The following is a 14,917-nucleotide window of genomic DNA, read 5'->3' on the forward strand; positions in this document are numbered from 1 at the left end:
ACTAGAAGCTGGGAAAGGGCAAGGAAGGTTATTTCCCTATAGCCTTTGGAGGGGATATGGCCCTGCCAACACCTTGATGTTAGAAATCTAGTCTCCAGAACTGTGAAAGAATAAAGTTTTGTTGTTTTACATGATTCCATTTGTATGGCAGCCTTGGGAAATTAATAAACTGATAAAGCTACAACTGTAAAATGTTTAAAGAAAAAAAAAAAGTAAAGCTACCTTAAAAGAATTCTCTATTTCTCCTTTCCAAACCCAATTAACTTGTATATGTAAACTTATTTTAAAAAACGTAAAACTACCACAATTGTGTTGTTGCTACCCCCATTCCCCACTGGTGGAGCTAGATATCTAGTTTTGCCCAAGTACTACTATATCCAAAGCTTAAAAAATGGTCAATTTTAAAAGCAGAAATATTACAGACTTAAAAGTAATATTTTCTTTTTTAGTCAAACGTCCCATCCTCAAAAAGAAAATTCACATTTTTAGTTATTCGGTTTTACTAAGTTTCTCATTCATGGCTACACCCACAAATACAAATAACTGGTTTTGTATAATTTTAAGAAAAGACTTTCTTTTGTACATAAAAAAATGAATCACCATAAAGTTGAGATTTTATTTGGAATCCAAATGGCTGTAGTCGAATTAACATGCTAATTCAGAATGTATGCTACAATTTTTATGTTTCGGAAAAAGTTTAAATTTAACTTTTGCAGGAAATCATAGAAGAGAAAATTATTAAAATCTTTTTCACCCACCCCCAGTTGAAAATCAAAGTAAAAGTGTTTATTGTAAAATTATTTCTACTCACAGCCAGAAATTTCTAAAACACTTGTTTTAAAAACATGCTCATGGTTTTAATGGTATTTCAAAGATATGTTATCGAACACATACACTCAGAAAACAGAGATTTAGGTAACAATCAAAAGTGCTCTATTAAACTAGAGAATTGACAATCTGGTAAGATTGTATAAATCAATTTCCTTACTACAATTTGAAACTATTTCATGAAAATTTTGATTAAATATATACCTGCCCATTTCTAAACAGATATACCTAGGTATAGTATACATGTGTCTCTGTATGTATAATGGTATACACGCACACACATATAGAGGAAGAGTTTTCCTGAAATTTACAAGAGCCCATTATTAGATCATACATTAAACCAATATATAAGGAATAAACTTAATAGGTATGGATCAATTCCTTATGAGGACAACTGATATAGACTTTGTATCCCCACCCAAATCTCATCTTGAATTGTAATCCCCAGGTGTTGAGAGAGAGACCTGGTGGGCAGAGACTGGATCATGGGGGTGATTCCCCCCATGGTGTTCTTTTGATAGTGAGGGAGATCTCACGAGATCTGATGGTTTTATAAATGGCAGTTCCCCTGGGTTTTTCTCTCTCTTGCCTGCAGCCATGTAAGACTTGTCTGCTTCCCCTTCCTCTACGATTGTAAGTTTCCTGAGGCTACCCCTGGTCATACAGAACTGTGAGTCAATTAAACCTCTTTCCTTTATAAATTACCCAGTCTCAGGTATTTTGCTATACTAGTGTGAGAATGGACTAATACAAAAACAGACCGGGCACAGTGGCTCATGCCCACAATCCCAGCACTTTGAAAGGGTGAGGTGGGCAGATCACTTGAGTCCAAGAGTTCAAGACCAGCCTGGCCAACATGGTGAAACCCTGTCTCTGCTAAAAATACAAAAATTAGCTGGGTGTAGTGGTGTGTGCCTGTAGTGCCAGCTATTTGGGAGGCTGAGGCAGGAGAGTTGCTTGAACCTGGGAGTCAGAGGCTGCAGAGAGCTGAGATCATGCCACTGCACTCCAGCCTGGACAACAGAGAGAGACTGTCTCAAAAAAAAAAAAAAAAAAAAAAAAAACCCAGTAAGTATAATCCATCAATCCCTAATTATGTGTCCTTTCTGGTAGATAAATTCATATATATATTTTTTAGCATCAAGATATTTAACATTCATAGTGGTGACCAAATCTACCCTTTGAACAAATAAATCCTTACAAAAAGATGTTCTAAAAAAATGGTCTCCCAAATATTTGTTCTAACTGTAGAACCTGAAATTATCTGCCAAAATTCAGTTTTATTTTAGAAATAATTTGCAACTTTAAGTATACTTTTTCAAAGGATCCAAAATTAACTGGGCCATTATTATATATAAGAATTACATACCAATACAACCATTACTTAAACATTTTAAAGGAAAAATTACCTGGTATCCATTTAGGTCAGTATAAAATCTATTTTGGCTTTTTATATCAGAAGAAATTTTCATTGCAATCTCACGGTTATATACTTTTCGGATGTCCACAATATTGGAAACTTCCACAGACTGTCCTTCTATTCCTAAATTTAAAATATATATATATAGATTAATAGAAAGAAATTACTTGCCTCACCTTTTTGAAATATACTATACAGAACTCTTTCCAAAGTTACATACATTTTCTTATTTTCTACTTCCTGTCTTAACATCTCTCATATAATAAATGCTACGACAATTTAACTTTTCTTTTTAAAAACTATTAGAAGGTAGATACCACTTATTCAGGGGAGCATATTATTCAACTAAAGAATGAAGCAACTGGGATGAGAAAAATGTAGATGATGTACAACATGTAAATGATTCTCTGAGTTCTAGAGGGGAAACAGGACATGAAATGAAAAAACGGCTGCCCAGCTACAGGCCAGTCCACTTCTCATCTGCACCCCATTTCCCAAAAGAGCCATTCTAGCCCACTTTTTCACCATTCTCTCCTTACAGACCAGAAATTATGAGCCAGTAAAGTTTACATTCTGCTGGTTCAAGTGACAGTGTATTATTGCTAGGACAAGAGACAGGAGATCCAATGAGATGGTTTACAGCTGAAAGTGATATTAACATATTAGTATTTGTGGACTATAATCTGGAAAGCTCTCCAGAAGTTAAATAAATTTTAGTTCAGTTTAGTATCTCTTAGGACCCCTTGTTATGAAATGATGCATTTTGTCCTTTGTTATATAAAGCAGAGGACAGCTTTAAAAAGTCCCTAACATATCAAACATTCGTTTGGATAAGCCTCAAGGGTTTACTAGTTTCTGTCGTTCTACTTTAATTGTATCTTCAGCTCCTCAGTGAGGCCTTGGGTCAATTTCATAGAGAGAGAAGAGGAAATCCAACACACTTAATACAGATCAAGAGTGTATGAGATAAAAAGGAATGAATTAATGGCATTTGCAGCGACCTGCATGAGACTGGAGACTATTATTCTAAGTGAAGTAACTCAGGAATGGAAAACCAAACACTGTATGTTCTCACTGATATGTGGGAGCTAAGCTATGATGATGCAAAGGCCTAAGAATGATACAATGGACTTTGGGGACTTGGGAGGAAGGGTTGGAGGGGGGGCGAGGGATAAAAGACTACAAATAGAACTGCTTGGGTGATGGGTGCACCAAAATTTCACAAATCACCTCTAAAGAACTTACTAATGTAACCAAATACCACTTGTATGCCAATAACCTATGGAAATTTTTTTTAAAAAGGGTGTGTAAGAGATATTACAGGACCTTCTAAAGACAGCAATTAGGAAAGTGGTCATAAGAAGAAAGAGTGACGTTATTCTATTCAATAAAGCTGAAGCTTTCTGAGGTTCAGAAAGGAAAAAAGGAAAAATGCGGAAGGGAGGAAAGGAGTAAGGAAGACTTTTTCCTAGGAGACAAGTAGAATCCCCAGAGCTTAGCAGAAGGTGACAGCAAAGAGTTAAAGAAAGGAAGTTTAACTCTGTGAGGTTTGTGGGAAAGAGTGTAAATGCAGGCCCCACGGTTCTCGGGGCTGGCACCCGTGATCCTACTGAACACAAGGCTTCTCCCTCAGGACTCCGGCGCACCACACAGGTTCCCAGCGTTCCCAGTGTTTGGCTGGGGCAGGGCACGCCATAGCAGGCAGTTTTCCTTCCATCCCCCTTGGGCCATACTGGATCGGTCCTTCTGGAAACAATGACTGATAAAGCAGAGAAGGTTGCTGTAGAACCTGAAAACATGTTTAAACGTCCCAGGGAATCTGAGAGTCCTTCATCTCGGAAAAGGCAGAAGATGGCCCTGTTGTTAAGGAAACAAAGAGCAGGAGACAGCCTTATTCCAGTAAGGCTGCCTGCTATGGCGTGCCCTGCCCCAGCCAAATGTCCAAGGAAAAGAAGCTTATGGCAGGAGATGGTATTCCACCAAGCCAACTGGATTCTCGGTTTGATGACTTCAGTGGTTTCAGCAAAGATGGCCTGATGCAGAAACCTGGTAGAAATGCACCCGTAGGAGGAATCATTACCAGCAATTTCTCTGGAGATGACCTAAAAGTCACAGAAATATTCCCTTTTCCAAAACGCCAAGAAGAAATTAATGCTGATATAAAATGTCAATTAGTGAAGGAAATTCGACACTTTAGATGAAAATATGAAAAGCTCTTCAAATTGCTTGAAGGACTGCAAGGACCTATAGAAGTCAAGAAATGATTTTTTGAATCCATCATCAAGGAAGCCACAAGATTTATGAGACGAGACTTAATTCAGCACCCTGAGAAGAAACTGGAACAAATGATTTCTGGCTACTTGTTCAAGAAGGATCATCTCACCCCAAATGCATAATCTTGTTAATGATTGAGGAGGAAAAAAGGATCAAATTGCTGTTTTCTAGAATGGAGCAGGATATTGCTGAAGCCTCTTAGCATGTGTTAGTGAATAAAATGGCCTTCCAGAGGCTAAGACATTTCTGTTAAAAAAAAAAAAAAAAAAAAAAAAAGAATGTAAATGCAGTTAGTGTAAGCACCATAGATTTATCTGAAAAGTACAATGGAAATTCTAAAATAAAAATAACAATCTAGTGATAAATAACACTTAAATGGGCTGAAGCCTCTAGGATCAGAATTTTCAGAATGCTCACTGAATTTCTTTCCGGTATATACTGCTCTTCCAACTCGAATGGAGCTAACTTCAGTTTCTTCCTACATTCATAAAACTATTATAAGTACCATCTCCATGGGTGAGGAAATGCGGAATGTCATTAAAAAAAAAAAAAAAAAAAAGAGAGGGGCCCTCATTTTTTGTTTCTGGCGGGCGCCTCGTTCTCGGGCTCAAGCAATCTTCCCACCTCAGCCTCCCCAGTAGGTTGCGTACTACAGGAGTCTTGTACGGCGCCCCCCTGATGCTTTTTTTTTTTTTTTTTTTTGATGGCCATAGTCTGAACCACTAACCCCTGCCAGTTACCTACACATGTACATTTCCTGATGACAATTATTGCAAGGACCTGGAAAGATAGATGACCCAAATACCTCCACCACTATTGGGAAGCTGAAAAAGAAATCACATATATAACTGATGATAAATAACAGTATCTTCTCTGACCTAGGAAACGCATTACTGTAAATGCAAACCCTCTTTTCAGTATGCTTACATTAACCAAAATAGTTTTGTAAAGCCAAAATGAAATGTATATGGAATTTTAATAACAACAGATAAGCATCTAAAAATGAACCAAAAACATCCAAAACACAAAATGTAGCACCAAGCACGATAGTATTCACATAATACTAGGGAGCATGGCTGATGACAAGAAGTAAACTCTAATTTACTAAAAGCATTCATTGGGTTTTTAGTACTATTTTATGTTTCCTTCTGTCTAGATGAGATATTCTCTCAAAGATCAACAGAATACATGAAATGAAATAAAGCCTTAACAAAAGAGAACATCATTAATTTTAATTCATGTATCTCCAGAAAGCATTTATAAAAGAACATGCTTCAAGGAAAAAATAATAATTTCACACTACCTCTAGCAATAATAAAGTATTTCTGTTGAGAAAATAATCTTTCTCAAGCTCAGCATTATACTCAGATCCTGTTGTGGCAACAAACACTTAAAGCTCTTTAAAATGAGCCTTTATGTCCATTCACAATTCAGCAAGATAGCAATTTAAAGTTTGTATCAGGACAGACTTTTAAAATAAGATTAAAATTAATATACTTATTATGAACAAGCTAAACAAAACCTGTAATGGTCATAAAAGCAAGGAGGTATCCCTGAGTTCTCAATGATAATTTATTATTTTTTTAAAGATCAGTATATGTGAGAGAGTGAAAGGATTGCCAACTGCTCCTATTCTGTGTCAGTAATTCCCTAAGTTTTACCTTTCTCAAAGAGGCTCATGCAATGGAAGGGAGAACTTCCCGGGAGGCAGGAATGCAAACCAGCAGTATCCAGTGGTCTGTTTTACCTGTGCATTGCATGGCAGCAAAAATGCTATTTTTTTACTAAAATGGCTCCACCTGGGCATGAATGGCCAGGGCTTTCTAAGCCCCCCTGGTTTCTCTTTAACACTTTACAAGATTAGTCACTAGGGAAAGAAAGGACTGATGCCATTCCCAGGTTTCAACAAAGAGAAATATGTGCCCTCTTGCTGTTAATTCTCTCCTCCTTGGAAGAGAGAATGGAGTTTGTTTATCCTTATTCTCATAGGCAACGCAAGGTAGAACAGAGCCAGTTCACAGGTGAAAAGTGGTAATAAAAAGGCCAAAAAGATTCCTTCAGAAGGTCCCACTACGCCAGAGTGTTGTATAGATGCTGTAGATTCCAGTCTCACACCTGGAGCTAGGGTTGTTTTTTTTTTTTTAATCTCCCTACAGAATGTTAGCTTCTCACAGATACAGACTGTCTTACATACCATCTTTGCATTCCAGTTCTTAACATTTGGGGTACATGGTAAGAACTGAATCAATGTTAGACGGAAATAGCTAAGATATGAAAGCCTGTCCTTTATCATGCAGAAGTTAGCTGACACGGGAGGAAAGTAAACTGGGCTATGGATAAAGTTTAAGTAAACTTTCATTTTACATACATGTTACATGCATGTTAGAATGTAAGTTCCTTAAGGCTAGAGACCATGTCTTATTTATCTTCATGTTCCCAGCACGTAGACGTGTACAATAAATGTATGCTGAGTGAAGGGTGGTAAACGTATGCTGAGTGAAGGGTGGCAGCTATATGGCAATGACAGGAGCCAAGAGTTATTGATGCTTACTATGTACCATATGTTTACTACAAGCTTTACATATAATGACTCCTTTCGTCCTGACCCTAAGCTGAGGAAGAAACCACTCATCCAAGGACAAGACTGGCAGAACCAGGACTAAACCACTACATCATCAGGTCTCACTGGCAGACCAACTATTGGAGAAGGCTCAAGGTACTCTGGGACCAAGGGCTGGGAGAAGCCTTGTAGTAAGTGAGTAGAGAGAAGACCTCCAGATTTTGATTTTGTTTTTGTTTTTGTTTTTAAGGGGAGTGGGCACTGAACTGAAATCTGATATCCTGCAAGAGCTATTTGAGTGAAATAAAGCACAAAAGGCTTCCAGACCCCCAAAACTCTTTAAAACAACCCAAAACTCTCTTTTTTGACTGAAATAAAGCACAAGAGGCTTCCAGACCCCAAAAACTCTTTAAAACAACCCAAAACTCTCTTTTAAAATGGCACACTCACCTTAGAAGCCAAGAAAGTAATACATATTTAATATTAAAGACAGATACTCTATTGCACAGCAGTTCCTCCCCACTGTACCTAGCTGAGATGTACATAATGGTGAGCCCAGGAGGCATGCACCAGCATGTTCACTGCATACTGGCGCTAGGAACAAAAAAATGTGAAGACACGCTAGATGCCCTTCAACAGGGAAATGAATAAATAAAATCACATACACCCATGTTATGGAATGCTGTGTCACAAATGAAAAGCATGAGGTAACTGTCTCTCTTGGCAGAGAAACATCAGAAGAAAAAGCTAAATGTAGCATTTGTATAGCATGATAAACTATGCTGAAAACTGACACAAACACAATACTATACTTTTCTACAGTTCTAAGACCGTGTGGTGCATGTATGCTTGCACATGTATCTGAATTCCTCTCCTGAAGAGTGGACGGAGACAGACACAGATGCCAGAGGAATTTTACTTTATATCTGTAATGTGTGAAATTTGTCAGAAGAGTACACATATATATTACTTATACCTGTATTTATAAAATAATATTAAGCATCTTTAGAATATTTTCTGAGACAGCAAGAAGAAATAAAACCAAGTAGGTCACCGTCAGGAGGCTGAGCCGTATCTCAGCTTTAGGAGGACAGAACACTCAGGCTTACAGGGTTTCAGCACCACTCTCAAAATGATGTTGCTCCTCTCAGAGCCTTCCCTCACTGGGTGGATCAGGAGAGAGAGAACAGAAAACAAAAGGCGTCATCCTCTTAACTGTTGCTTAGCACCAGTCTAAGGAAACCAAAAAGGGTGCTCCCTCGTGTGGGGAGAGAAAAACTGGAAGGCATGCCGGTGCGGTGGTTCATGCCTGTAATTCCAGTACTTTGGGAGGCTGAGGTGGGTGGATCACGTGAAGTCAGGATTTCAAGACCAGCCTGCCCAACATAGCAAAACACTGTCTCCACCAAAAAAATACAAAAATTAGCCAGGTGTGGTGGCAGGCCCCTGTAATCCCAGCTGCTTGAGAGGCTGAGGCAGGAGAATCACTTGAACCCAGGAGGCAGAGGTTGCAGCAAGCCAAGATCGCGCCACTGCACTCCAGCCTGGGGCAACAGAGTGAGACTCCATCGCAAAAATAATAATAATTATTATTATTAAAAGAAAGACTGGAGGCCAAGCCCGGCACATGCCATGCCTGAAATATGAGGTAAAGGAAACATCCAGGAGGGAGTAAGGACTCCACGAAATGCAAATGGAAACCCTGGAGTCATAGCTCTGAGCAACAACTAATGATGGCCTTTGGAGAATCCCAGGCTTTTACTTCCTCTGTACCACCAACTCTCTCAGATCCTTCAACAATTTATCTGAAGATGCCTAATTCAACCCAGAACTGCAGAATCTCAGAATTAGCTCAACCCTCTCCACCTCTCCAGATCATCTTATTCTAGCTATTTTGAAATGCAAAGTATACTTTTCCAAGGAATATACCCATAAATCATATACCACTCTCACCACACTCAACCAGTTATAGGAGTGAGAGGCAACAACTTGGGAAAAAGGACAAAAAATAACCTCACTCATATCCCAGCAAAGTCCAGTATCTTATCAGTGGCACCTAATGTGATTAGGACAACTCATTAGATAAGGGGGACAATAGCAAATGGCCCACGGTCACCTAGGAAAAAGACAAGTGATGGCAAGAATCCTAAGAGGCATATTTAAGTCCGCAAATAAAAGTTTAACTGAAATTTAACATGGCTATCAAATCACATAAAATAAATCTCCAAAACACCCATCTAAGATTCAAAGAAATGTCTGAGCGTCTTAAAAATACTGGCTCTCAGGGAAAGGGAACCTTGCTATCTATCTAATTGTTGCTCTCATCTCCTTTCCTCCAATCTGTGTCTCAGCAGAGAGGATGACAGAATCATCACTTTGTTGCAGAAGTAGGATAATAACAGCTATCATAAAAAACCAGGGCTTCTGATTTTGAATATTCCCTCTTCAATTTGGGAAACATTTTGTTTTGTATTTTAATCATCAAAAATATAAAAATACCTTTGCTATTATGCACTTACTTTAGTTTGTAAACTTTGTAACTAAAGTTTTGTAAACTTTATCCAATTTAGCTTAAAGCTCAAGCTTATGGTTATTAATTAACATATACTGCTTAATTCGATAAGTATGCTTATACAAAATTCTCACAACAATGACAAACTGAGTAAGTCAACATCTAAATGTTTCTAAAAAGAAAATATTATCGTGACCATATTTAAAAAAAAAAAAACTGTACTTATATCTGAAAGTACCAAAATAAAAATGGTAATAATTCCCACTACTGGATGACCTTTTTTTCAATGTTGACTCACTCAATTTACCATTCATTATAAGATCTAATTTATCCTCTGAGTCACTGCTGATTTCTGGGTCTGCAAATGTTCATATTGATTATTTCTCCACAAGTGAAAATTTTAGCATCTGCTTTCATGAATACAAATTTTAGTAAATTTCATTCCAAGTCACAAATTTAAGAAAATGATGATATACTGCTTTGTGCCATTCATAAAATACTACTAGATAAACAGCTACTATTACTTACCAATCACTTATGAGTTAGGCACTAGTGTACCTGTTTTACACTTTTCATTTCAATAATTCTCAAGAAAATGTCAAAAACTAAATCTGTAATAGGAAAGGTATGGCATTTTGATCATATGAATTGCAAATGTTGGGCAAAGATTATACCAATAAACTATGATATACTTGAAGAAGACGTAATAACTGAAAAACATATAACAAAACTGAAAGGCTTTTTGTTTTTTTTTAAAAGTATTAATGTTATGAAACAACAGAATTTTTTGGAAGCTCTGTTTTGGAGGGATCATAACACTGATATCAGTTTTAACCTCAAAATAGATAAAATAAATAAGGTCTAACTAAAACACTCCCCTAGGAGGTGAATAAAATAGCTTACAACGCTGGAGTTTTTTGGTGCCTTCCCCGTGTCCCAGGCTTGGGCTAGTCTAGGACAGAGGAGAGAAGCTGGCTGAACTAATCATGATATTTGATCTGCACATCTGTGGCACTGGCAGTTACTCTGAACTTACCTACTTCCTGTTTTCCCAAACATGCTCCTTTCTAAGGCACCTTTAGGCAGGAAAAGATTCCTCACAATGATCTGCCTCCATGACAGATGTTTCTTTCTTTTCCACCACTCTATTTCTTCTCTCAACTTCCAAAAAAAATAAAACAAGCAGCAGCATATCTCTCACCCTCTTTAGTGTGTACTGAACAAAGACAGTTCAATATACTGGTGTCTGACTGGACTTTAATGACTAAGTAACAAATATTTCTGCAAAACACGTGGTTTCCAAATGCTTGCTTTCACCAAAATTGAAAGCATACCTAATCAGGTTGTCAGGCAGTAGATCTTTAAAAAAATTGATTAAAATTAATGTTTGACGATAGATCAGTCTGTGACTTACGGCATCTAACTCAGGAGTTTAAAGTACTGAATGATATTCCTATAACAAAACTCCTTCCATTATCAGCTACTTATTTATGTGAACAACTTTCCTTTGCACTGATATTTATCAAAACAAAAATTAAGAATAAAATCATATATCATTCTAGCAATGAGTGACATTCATCAATGAATACATTATCCATTAGGAATAAAAAAGGTACAACCCACTGAGAAAAATGTTTTCATTAAAATTTATAAAATAAAATTATTAAAATATGAACATATTTATGTTTTTTTGACCAACTGCATACAAATAATAATTTTTATATCTCAATCCAGAAGAAATAAAATACTTAGAGCCTTATAACAGACTTTTAAAACTGTATATATAAATACACACACACACACAAACACACACACACACACGATTTTTGTTTTAGAGAAGTAATGAAAGACTGACCAATAACAAAGCTCTGAACTACAAAAATACTACATTAAGATAAAATTCTGCGGAGAAATAGAATGTAATGATAAGGAGAAAATAATGATGTGAAGTTTCTGACAGTTAAAGAAAAAGCTAGTGCAGGCTTTTAAAAAACACATGATTTAGTACCACTGCCCACTGGATATGCTTATTTTTAAAAGTCACCATGTACAATACACCAAAATAACATCCTTTGCAATTATTTAAATGTATAAAGAAAAACTACAAGTCAATTAAAAAATATATAAGGGACAAAGAGTTCTTCAAATCCTTACAGTGGGGTTCTAAACAACCATATTTCACACATTGTGATATTCTTTTCCTCCTTTCTGCCTTTCATGTGACATTCTCTAAGACCTAGCCTGTCAATGACTCACGTCCTTCATTAAATCCTCCCCAATTCCCCCAATCCTTAATGACCATGCTTTGTCTTGTAACACTCAACTATCTAACCCATCTGGCTTACTCACTCTTGTAAGTAGATACAACACTCACTATGGGTAAGGTTCCTTGTATATTCACTCGCTGAATACTCCAAACATCCTCTGACGCTGATTTTACTACTGTCAACATTTCAGGACAATAAAACCAAAGCCAGGTTGGCAGTAACCTGTGCAAGGTCAAACAGCTGCTAAGTGGCAGAGCTGGGATGGGCCTGGGAATAAAACACAAGAGAACTGGCTCTGGAGTCTCAACTCTGAGCCATTACACATCTCCTGTGTTTCCCATCCCTGTGCCCTTCACCTGAGTTCAGTGCATCCCACCTTTGTAGCGGATGATGCTTCTTTGCTAAGGAGTTATGGCTTCAACAATCAGCTGCTCTCAAACAGCCCCAAAGATAACCTCTGAGTTCTGAATCTGTGTAACCAGAATGTGCTTACAGTCCCTTAAAATAACCTTCTCTTTCATGCCTGTAGGGAATAATCAGATTCGACACATAGCTACTTATTTCAATTTTTAAAAGTTCCAATTAACAGGGAAAAAAATCTTTAGCAGTCAATTGCATATTATGATATTCCAAAAATGTTTTAATTACCTAAGCCTGCCTAGCTATAACTTACTTAATGCTTTTTACTTTTAAATCAAACTAAATATGGAATATAGCTCTGGAAAAAAATGAGAGATTGATTGCAAACCATTTTAACGTCCTCATGAATCTTTTTATGGAAATAAAAAGAACTTCAGTGAAGCTGTGAGACCTTGTTTACAAGTGGGGTAGACTCCAGGGATGGAAGCCCCAGATTCAGGAATTCTTAGAAGATGAATTTAATCACTTCTTGGCCTTTTGGCTAAGACCAAGTGTAGAAGATGAATTTAGAAGCAGGGATTCAGGCACAGGAGATTTTATGTGAAACTAAGTTGTATGAAGACTCTTTGACAGTTACACCTAATTGAACAACTACCTTTTTTATAGATTAAAAAACTGTGTCCCTAAGAAATTAAAGGACAAACCCATACTCCTCTAGTTGGCTTAGAGGCAAAACTAAGGATTTGGATCTCTAAATCCCAATGTGATTCCCTTACAAGAGGGGTCTTCAAAAGTTTCATGGAAAATGCTTATCATGAAAAAACTATGCATGGATTTCATCAAAATAAACTCATACTTACTTATTGTAACATGTCTGAACAGGATCTAGTTTGAGGCACTAAGAAGGGTGAGACTTCCATTTGATAAGAACCCCTATCAGAGCAATATAAATTATGCTAAAATTTAAACAAGAACAAACATCAAATTTATAGTGAAGCTTGGGTAGAAGTATGGTGAAATCACTGATGCTTTTTGAAAAGTTTATGGGGACAATGGTCCAAGAAAATCAGCAGTTTACAAAATAGATAAATTGTTTTAAGAAGGGATGAGACAATGTTGAAGATGAAGACTACACCAATTTTCAAGAAAAAAATTAAGTTCGCTCCTGTTCTAACTGAAGAGAACTAACAATTACCAGCTGATACAATTCTGACTGCAAAATTAAAGTTGAGGAAACTTTCCACTCAATGGATGCCAAAACCATTGTGTCCAGATCAGCTGCAGACAAGAGCAGAGCTTTCAATGGAAATTTTAAATAAGTGGGATCAAGATCCTGAAACATTTCTTTGAAGAATTGTAATAGTAGATGGAATACAGCTTTACCAGTATGATTCTGAAGACAAAGGACAATCAAAACAATGGCTACCAAGAGGTGGAAATGGTCCAGTCAAAGCAAAAGAAGACTGGCCAAGAGTAAAAGTCATGGCAACAGCTTTCTGGGATGCTCAAGGCATTTGGTGTGTTGACTTTTTGGAGGCCCAAAGAACAGTAAAATCTGATTGTTACGAGAATATTTTGAGAACATTAGCCAAAGCCTTAGCAGAAAAACACCCAGGAAAGTTTCATCAGAGTTCTTCTCCACCATAATGCTCCTGCTCATTCCTCTCATCAAACAAGGGCAATTTTGTGATAGTTTCAATGGAAAATCATTAGGCGGTCACTTACAGTGCTAATTTGGCTCCTCCTGACTTCTTTTTGTTTCCTAATCTTAAGTATTTAATGGGCAATCATTTTACTTAATAATATAAGTAGACTGAAATGACATGGATAAAATCCCAGGACCCTCCGTTCCTTAGGGATGGACTGAGTAGCTGGATTCATTGCTTACAAAAGTGTCATGAACTTGATGAAGCTTATGTTGATAGTTTATATTTTTAATTTTTATCTTTTAATTCCATTTGTCCACAAACTTTTTGAAGTCCCCTAGTATGTTTAACTAGATGAAGCTCATTTTGATTCTCTAAAAGCCAAGAGTCAGGTTATAAATCCACTTATGTTTATATATTCAAAATTGCTCAGAGAAAAACTAAGCAACTCTCTTCGATTGCTAAATATGCAAGGAAATCAGTCATTTCAGTGAAAGGAAAGTCTTTCCTTCCATACTTTTTGGTGTCAGTTCATTACATTTTACCTCCAGGCTGCTTGTTTTCTTTGAGTAAGATCCATTACATATAATACTTTCTAATATGTTGGTGGAAAACAGGGCAGAAGTATCGCATTTAAGATGTTTCCCCGAAGGGTTAAAACATGGTTTACACACACAAACATACTCACTCGCTAACAAACACCTGCCTAGGAGAACACAGTCCTTGCGCCAGTGAAATGTACACGACACACTGGTTACCCACAGTGACCTAATTCTTCAAAGTAGCTGCTGGTATCAGAAACTAGGACACTAAAGTCCAATAATTACAGCTCTGAAGACAAATAAGGCCACAGTTAGCAATGTCACTTACTGGTATTATATTATTGCAAGGTATGTACTTTCCTTGTAGGTGCAGTATTAAATAAAACACAAGAAGATACAGGAGCTTCTGTTTGTATTATATTCTATCTTCTAATCACAGATTAACCAAGAAAGCTAAAGTAGCAGCCTATATGGTAGTGTTTAAAGCTTCGATTAAATGAAAGATGAT

At 37.0% G+C, this 14,917-nt stretch overlaps 1 protein-coding gene and 1 pseudogene across 2 annotated transcripts in view; one reads left to right on the forward strand and one right to left on the reverse strand.

The window, feature by feature from the left end:
• Nucleotides 1–14,917, reverse strand: part of MAN2A1 (mannosidase alpha class 2A member 1) — a 177,114-nt gene that overhangs the window by 26,100 nt on the left and 136,097 nt on the right. For both annotated transcript variants that reach the window (XM_058440641.1, XM_058440642.1), the window contains one exon: nucleotides 2,238–2,371. In XM_058440641.1, coding sequence (XP_058296624.1) covers nucleotides 2,238–2,371 — 134 coding nt within the window. The remainder of the gene's footprint in view (nucleotides 1–2,237; nucleotides 2,372–14,917) is intronic.
• Nucleotides 4,004–4,644, forward strand: LOC116470952 (cancer/testis antigen family 45 member A10-like; annotated as a pseudogene).

The sequence above is a fragment of the Hylobates moloch genome, unplaced genomic scaffold (genome assembly GCF_009828535.3).
Source record: "Hylobates moloch isolate HMO894 unplaced genomic scaffold, HMol_V3 SCAFFOLD_6, whole genome shotgun sequence".
NCBI classification, from domain to species: Eukaryota; Metazoa; Chordata; class Mammalia; order Primates; family Hylobatidae; genus Hylobates; species Hylobates moloch.